This window comes from Sitophilus oryzae, unplaced genomic scaffold, assembly GCF_002938485.1.
Source record: "Sitophilus oryzae breed Bouriz unplaced genomic scaffold, Soryzae_2.0 scaffold_347_pilon_pilon, whole genome shotgun sequence".
NCBI classification, from domain to species: Eukaryota; Metazoa; Arthropoda; class Insecta; order Coleoptera; family Curculionidae; genus Sitophilus; species Sitophilus oryzae.
In genome coordinates this window covers 443,754-452,925 of record NW_022146915.1, presented here as the reverse complement: position 1 = coordinate 452,925, position 9,172 = coordinate 443,754, and the positions used below count along the sequence as shown (strand labels likewise).

At 30.2% G+C, this 9,172-nt stretch overlaps 1 protein-coding gene across 1 annotated transcript; it reads left to right on the top strand.

Annotated features, from left to right (window-relative positions):
• Window positions 1-931: 931 nt before the first annotated feature.
• LOC115884731 lies at window positions 932-8,806 on the top strand (the record flags this gene model as incomplete). The annotated part of the gene is given in 2 exon segments (XM_030903383.1): window positions 932-1,052; window positions 7,381-8,806. Coding segments are annotated over 2 exon segments (345 nt in total), but the record flags the coding sequence as incomplete, so codon positions are not given.
• Between the last annotated feature and the right edge of the window lie 366 nt (window positions 8,807-9,172).

Genomic DNA, 9,172 nt, shown 5'->3' with positions numbered 1-9,172 from the left:
AAGATCGTGATTAATCAATGACCAGATCTTTCGAAACACCCTGTATACTTTTTTAAAAAATCTTAAAATATGTGAAAATAACACGTGAACAAAATATACGTGTTTAAGCGTTTTTTCGGAAACTTGACCGTTTTTTAAGTAAAAAATATTATAATATTTGAGGGGTGGTTTCACCCCCTTGGAACTGGAATTTCGAAAAACCTTTTTTATCGAACCTCTACACCCTAGAATCAACCTGTATGTAAATTGAGCTTCTGACATTACGCTGGCTTGAGCAGGATCGTGATTAATCAGTGAGTCACTTAAGGATTTTATATATTAGTATAGATTCTGCCCATCTAGTCAGGGAAGATTTCGACATCCAAAAATGACAGAAAATATAATTTACCTCTGAATCATAATGACAGACAATAACTGTCATTGTCATGTATTCTCTCGTTGGGCATACTTTATATAATAAACTTACTAGTGATACTAGTTCAAAACTATACTTTTTATGTGTTATTTCGCCTGGGAATGATCGCATCCTGCAAAAAATAACTATTTTTGTAGCCTCCTTTCAATGGTTCCCAATAATATGTCTCTAATTCAAGTCCTGACGCAATGTCTGTCCAGATTTGTACACTTTGTATTAAACCAATTATGAAATAAGCAAGAAATAATACAAAACAAAGAAAGAAAAGTGCAAAAACTAAGAAAAATTCAAATCTGTCAAGAAAAAAGCCAAATCAAACTGACAAAGGTGTTTTAATATGGCTATCATAAAATTAGTATTTGGTTTCTTTTTTCGTCATGTATTATGGAATTTTATTAAAAGTCGTAATGGTTTTTTGATGTTAATAAATTTGTTGATGTTTGAATTTATTTTATATGAACCTATAATCGTTTTTAAGTACTTGATATAGATTTAATATTCTTTTTTTGTTTACAGCTGCTTGCAGTAGCATGCATTGGTCTTCATCACAAGAGCTCTACTGGCGATTGGAATATTGACACTCTATCTGCAGCGACATTTGGTGGTTTTGTAATCATTCTTATTGGAGGATTTGCAGGTAAATTCATAATTGGGGTTTGATTCTTTTTTGTGTAATTCTTGCACTTAGTTCATCTCCTAACTACTAGCCAATCGTGATGAGCTGCATAGATAGTATTGCACTTTTTTAATAGATTTATACTAGAGGCAGTTTCTACATAGAAAATCTTTAAATAAAGGGTATTAGAAAAAACAAATTTAATGCAAATGAAACTTAAAAAAACAATATTTGCCTGATCAATAAATTAAAACAATGATTTTGGACAAATATCGTTAACAAGTTAACATAAATATGATTTAAAAAGTTACTAATGTTAACTTTAGATTCCCTTAGCCCCCAAGTAAAACAATTAACCCCAGATAAACCACTTTTGTTATTACGTCATATACAGGGTGTTTCAAAACAAATGCGAAAAACTTCAGGGGGTGATTCCTTCTTCAAAATAAAGGGGAGTTTGCTTTATAAACGTTGGGTCAAAAGTCAACCATTAGGGAGATATCGCGGTACAAAGATGGCGGAAAAATAATGTTTTTATTTTTTATCTTGAAAACGAAAAGAGATAGACTAATGAAATTTTATGGAAGCATTACTGTTATGAACACACTCACTGGTAATTTTTTCACTTTTTTAAAATGAGTGGAAGGGGTTGAAATAAACTACCTCTATCATACTTGTTAACGAAATTTAAAGAAAAATCTTATCGAACACATGCAAAAAAAAATTATTTGGATAGTTTAGTTTGTTTAGAAACTTTTTTATCTCTTGTGTTTTTTTGATAAAACTCACCAATTTGAAATTAAAAAATAAAATGTAAAGCATTACATGTCAGGACAAAAAACATTTTTAGATTAAGAATCTAGTTATAATAACGATAATAATAATCATCTAGATAATAACCTATTGCAGTAGAGTAATGGTCAAATAAAATAATATTTGAAACATCCTAAAAAGTAACAGCGGCCGACTAGATTTTTTCCTAAAAAGATTACAACAGCCCACTAGATTCTTTATCAGAAATTGTTTTTTGTCCTGACATGTAATGCTTTACATTTTATTTTTTAATTTCAAATCGGTGAGTTTTATCAATAAAATACAAGAGATAAAAAAGTTTCTAAACAAACTAAACTATCCAAATTAATTTTTTTGCATATGTTTGATAAGATTTTTCTTTAAATTTCGTTAACAAGAATGATAGGGGTAGTTTATTTCAACCCCTTCCACTCATTTTAAAAAAGTGAAAAAAATACCAGAAAGGGTGTTTTCGTAACAGTAATGCTTCCATAAAATTTCATTAGTCTATCTCTTTTCGTATTCAAGATAAAAAATAAAAACATTATTTTTCCGCCATCTTTGTACCGCGATATCTCCCTAATGGTTGACTTTTGACCCAACATTTATGAAGCAAACTACCCTTTATTTTGAACAAGGAATCACCCCCTGAAGTTTTTCGCATTTGTTTTGAAACACCCTGTATATTGTGCTATTTTAATGTTGATTGATTCCAAAAATACGTACTAGTTCTATGTCTACGGAATATTGGGACAGCCTGTATAAGATGTCGCTCGACTTTCTAGAATTACCACTATCCATTTCTATTATTAGAACTCTCAAACTTCCTTCTCAGATGTTTTCGATTAGGCACTTTTCACATTTCCTTGTCTTATTTATATGATTTTTTATACAAAGAAACGAACATAATGAACTTATATTGTAAAATTTAAAATATCTAACGTTGGATTCTTTTTTTACAAGATACAGAGACTGTCCCAAATAAATAAAAAATATCAAAGTTGTATTTTTTTAAGTGGAACACCCTGTATATTATTACGTTTTTAGTTTCTACGATTAAAATAAAGGTAAATTTGATTAGGGTTTATTACACTTAAACTTTACCGTTTAGAAATATTTTCAATTTTGTGAAACTGCAGTAAAAATTTTAAGGCTTCATTTCTCCAAGGGTATCAAAGTTTTTAATACTAAATATTTACTGAAGTTTATTTATTGATCAGTTATAGTGTTACAATAATAAAAATGATACTACGTTATACAGAGTGTCTAAAAAATTATTTTAAATAATTTCTAGCTTTAAACGGCAATAACTTGTTTAATTTAAATGGAACGCCCTGTATATTTTAGGAGAATCAGATGCACAATTTAATTGTCTATCAAATTGTATTATATCATTTTACCTATCCCTTCATGTTTTCGTAGAAAATGCATTTTCTTATGATTTAGACCTCATTTATCAATATACCCATGGAATATTGACATTTTAGATTGTTTTTAAAGCAACAAATGTACAAAATGTACAGGCTATTTGCTTTTGTATGTAAAAAGAAAACTATTTAAATCTTTATAAAAGAGTATACCATTAATTAACTATACTACCCATTATTTCCGCCCAAATACTAATTAATTACATACGTAATTGTGGTCGTCAATAAATTATTCTAAATAAATGTGGATTTGAATCAGAAATCAATATAACAGTTCTGAAAATGAACGTCTCAGTTTTATGATCAAGCGGATTTTGATTTTGACAATTAAAAACTTGCTACTTTGATCACGTTAATAACGGTTTATTGTACTCATTATTCTGAAGTTCCGTATTTTACCATATTCTTGTAAAACATATCGTTTCTTTAAGTGTCTCATTCATATAAAATACTTATATCTAGATTATAATACACCGCGTGCATTTTTATTAGGTCATTTTGCTTTTCAGTACGTGTTGAGTACACAACAGTTTCGATAGTTTTTTTTAAACGAAGCTGTAATGGAGCTCATTATCCGACTTGTTACATAATATAAGATAAGGTGACCAACTATACTCATTTACTGAGTTTTGTACTCTTTTTTCGCAAACCGTACTCTTTTCAAATCCTGTACTCTGAAAGTACTCATTTGTATAATTTTATACTCATTTGTATGGAAAGAAGTTAAAAATTTGTATAAAATTTGCTATGAATATATCTAAGAATGGATAGTGAACTTTAGAGCATTAAATTGTTTCAAATGGACCCTTCTAAATAGTAAAATTGAATGGAAAGAAGTTTCTTCAACAGTCGAATTTGTAATGATGGAAGTAAAAGATAGTGTTATTAATGACAATTTTCTCTTTGAAGAGTAAATTTATATATAAATGGAGAAAAATTGAAGAAATGGAACGATAAGAAAATAGAACTTGACAAAAGATGGGTAGAAATCTTTCAGCATTTTAGAGTAGAACATATAATATTATCCCAAATGAAAGTTTAAAAGTGTTAATAGAAATTTCCTTATGTTGTCCAGGCACTAATGCTGCTGTTGAAAGGGTATTTTCAATGTGGAATAATTATTGGAGGAATGAGAAGTCGCAACTTTTTGATAAAACATTATTTGCCGTCTTAACAGTCAAATTTAATATGTAAAATGAAAGTTGTTCGGATGTGGCTACATTAATTATTAGACGAACATCCTCATTTAGCAAAAAAAATCCACCCCGAAGAAAAATATGTTTTTAAAAGAAAAGAAAATTTGTATCGTTTTTTCTTCTTTTTTTTCACCTATGAAATACTTGCAAAGTGTACTCTTTTTAAACAAAAAATAATTGGTCACCTTATATAAGAGAATAATCTGCCTAATGAGAGGATACTTGACAGTGACAAGCCTTGCCTGTCATTTAATTGACATGTAAAATGTATTTTCTGTCCTTTTTAGATGTCATCTGTTCCTTAGAAATCATCCCTACTTGCTCGTTAGACAGACTTTATCTAGGTAGATATGGAGTTTTCTATGTAAATGATCGGCAGGCTGTTAGTCGGCAGGCTGGTTATGAATAGGCTGTGGTCCATACATTTCAAACTAAATGTATTAAAATTTCGTTTTTGTATATTGTTTAAAATATTATCTACATAATTTAATTTGTTTCGCTCGTAAATATAATGGACCTATCTTCTGAAACGTCATTTTCTAAAATTAGAGTAAAAAAGTTTTCTGATACACAACAATAAAACAGTTTATCTAATACATTGAAAGAAATAAATCTGAACAAACAGTAAATTATTATAGGTTAAAGCTTCATTCCGAACCTCGAAATTAGTAGAATAAATAAGTGGTTTCCATTAGCGTAAGTTTCTTCCTCTAATTTCAATGTAAGCATTGAAAACGTCAAAATTAGGGGTAGGCAAAAAGTTAACAAAATATTAATTTTTTCCACTAATTATACTTTGATTACCATCGGTCAAGAGAAATTGTGGTTAGAAATAAAATGTTTATTGTTATACAGGGTGGTTCGAACTGTATTCCGGAAACTTCGGTAGCATATTCTGCAAATAAAAATAAGTAAAAAAGTTCGTATAAATGTAACATTGCGATAAAAAAAAGTAGTACAAGAATTAATAGTCCCAGATAGAACTCCTGGTCTATAAGGATATCGAGAAGTGGATATCGTCGTCACTATGAAAACAATACAATTATGTCACCTAACTTTTTAGGCGTTACCATGAATTTAGTAATAATTGGTAGGTATACGTGGCGAAATAAAAGTATAAAAAATTTACCTGCCTTTTAAAAATGGTCAAGTTTTCAAGTTTTAAAAATATTTTATTATAGATCAGCAGATTAAATCATATTTTGTTGTAGGTACTACTTTTTTTTATTGCAATGGTATGTCCTAAAATGCTTAGTTTCGAAGATACAGGGTGTAGATGTAGATCATTTTTATTTCGAGTTTTTTAACATGAAAAATTTGATTTTGATGACCATTTTGATAACTCTTACTTGTAGAGGGCGTCACCTACATATTTTTTACTGGTTTGAAGACTAATAACTTTCCGTCCGTACCAGTATAAAACAACAAAAATATGCATTTAAGACTTTTTCTACGTTAAAAGTCTCTTTCATGCATCCGTTGTCCGACGATACGTTGATACGATATTAATTTTATTGGCTGTATTTAAAGGCTTCGATTGGTTAACCGTTTCTAACCAACCGAAGTCTTTAAATTCATCCAATAACATTAATATCGTATCATCGTATCGTCGGACAACGGATGCATGAAAATCAAGCTTAATGGTTCTCGAGTTATTTGGAATCGAAATTATCAGTACCTGTCATCATTGATATAAATTAAACATGTTGACAAAATAGTTATTAGACTGAAATCATAAATTTGAAATATTTTTGTGCCAAAAGTTCAACAGATACAACAAAATGTATGATTAATTTAAAAAAAAATTCAGTCAAATAACTATTTACCCAACATGTTTATTTTTTGTCAATAATGACATATATTAACTATTTCTATTCTGAATATCTTGAGAACGGTTGCTCGTAGCGATTTCTACCAAGAGATATTTTTTACGCATAAAATCACGGAAATATGTATTTTTTTCACTCAGTAGATTTATACAGGTACGGACGAAAAGTTATTACTCTTCAAAACAGTTAAAACACATGTAGATGGCGCCCCCTACAGATAGGAGTCATATTGACATCAATATCAAATTTCTCATGTCAAAAAACTCCCAGACACGAATTTACATCCAAATATTGATGTTACTTCAGAAATCATTTTGGAAAAATCGATCTAAAAATGAAACTTTTACACCCTGTATCTCCGAAACTAAGTATTTTAGAACACACATTTATACGAACTTTTTTACTTACTTTAATCTGCAGAATATGCTGCCGAAGTTTCCGGAACATCCTGTATAAACTAATTATTAGTAATGGAAATATATTTATAGCAGTTTTTAGGTATATAATAAAATTATATAAGAGTTTCTTGCCTTGAACTGCTAATATAGAAATTAATTCCACGCTGTGTTCGACATAATGTGGATCAAACTGCTCTCACTACCGGTTTCGGGGCCCTACCCCATCATCAGGTGAGCATTTCATGGTGAGTATTTCCACAATTCCAGCATCAGGTGAGTATTTCCACAATTTGTCGAGCACAGCGCAGAGTATATAAACACGACTTGTCGTAAATGATGATGGGGTAGGGCCCCGAAACCGATAGTGAGAGCACGTTGATCCACATTATGTCGAACACAGCGGGGAATTAATTTCTATATTAGCAGTTCAAGGCAAGAAACTCTTATATAATTTTATTATATACCTAAAGACTGCAAGAAATTTATTTTCCATTATATAATTTGGGCTAGCCGAAAAAAGCCTTTATTTACTATCGATAGTTCTGCCTCGGTGGTACGAAAGTACTACCATTGCACGCAGGCCGCTATTTTTTTCGGACTGGATGCCATTTTTTTTCGATCATACGGTACTATCATAAAAAACTTCAACGTTAAAGTTAATACTTAATATCAATCCAAGAAGATATTTCATTTTCTTTATCTTGCAGGTTACCTCGTCAGTGCACCGATCAGCAAGAAAATCGACATTTTCTACAGTTTGGCAGGCTGCGCCCTCTTTGTAACAGCCGGCGCACTAAACATCAAACACTACGAAGACAGCTGGACTAAGGGAGAATGGAGGGACTACGGTTTAGCAAAAGGCTCCCTTGCCATCATCAACGGAGCCTTATTTTTGCTTGACGGTTTGATCACCTGGCGTGGAGACTTCTAAACTGCTTCATCTCATACTTCACCACATTTGTACAATGAAAATAAATATTTATATAAGTTACCCGCTGTAAGGAGGTTTGAAAAAAATACTTGTCTTTAATTCGCTTCCATACAATGTTGTATCTCTTTGAAAAGTAACAATCATGATAATAAAAGTAGTCAAGTGTTCTTTTTTAGGACCTCCTAATAATAAGGTGGGTGATCGAAAATGTAATACAAGTCACAGAAAGTTTAGAAAACATGTCTAACTATGTATATCAGGGAAGAACTTGACTTCAGTTGATATCCCAACAATATTATTTTAAAAACTACATATTTATATTTTGAACCCCGCGTTCTGTCAAGAAATGTATAGATAGACATAGTCAAGCGCAACTTGAAACGTTACTTCTGTGCTTACTGTGACGGTTTTTTTTCGAACATATGGTATACATTAAGTAGTGATATTTTTTTTCTGTACTATACAACGAAACTAAATACCATATTAATACTTTATTACAAATTTATTTAACAAAGTATTATCTAAAACCACTAATAATAAATAAAGGGTTCCAAATTATGTAGGTATCTACATTATTATAACAGTAATGTCTATATTTGTATGAAAATAAATTCAACGATCATGTGCAGTACAAAAAAAAATATTACTATTAACAGTAGTTTTAAGTGTTGCATTTTCACTAAAACCACACATTTTTATATGTAAACCTGAAAAAAGCCTAGTTTATAGTAACTTTTAGATCGATGTATTTTTTTAAAACCAACAAATGTTGTTGCAAGCTTTAAATAGACCAAAATGACTCTAATATAAAAACACTAAAATATACCTCATCTCTGTGCATTATATATAACGTAGATTTATGATATACAGTGCCTGTTGTGCTATATATATTTTTGTTATACATATATCATTTCTCTTTTTAAAAAAGAAAACAGCCTAAAATATATACATTCTATACACAAAAATTAATATTTTTAAAAAGATGTATTTTGTATTTATTGAAATCTCTCTATTGCTATATATGTGTTATTTAGGCTTTAATATGATATTTTTATAGATATCTAGACAATATGATATACTCTATTTAATAAACGTTTTTTATAACAATATATTATATTTTAGCACAGTGTTTTTTTAAATTCTTTTTGTAACAGTGTTCGTGTATTTTTGTCTAGAAAACTAAAAATAAAATTTGATGTATAGTCGTTGTTTTAGTAAAAATATAACTTGGAGTCCTTTTATTTGTGCCAGTGCCAAATTTCATTTAAATCGGACGATTTTTTGAATTGATTCATTGATGATGGGGTTTCATAGTGCACAAAACGTTGTAAAAATATCATGAAAAGATGGAGCTATTCGAGCCCCATCTACATTCCGAATTTCAACCCCCTAGCTCACTTAGGGTCCGAGTTACGACGCTCCGTTTTAATATCCGATCGTTACCACTTTTCCTCTCGCGTCTCGTGTGTCACGTCCTTCAATTTTTACTATCTTCTCAGCAGTGATTTTATAACGAGTTATAACTCATTATACAGTCTCAGGGCTTTAACAAATACCAGTATCTGGAC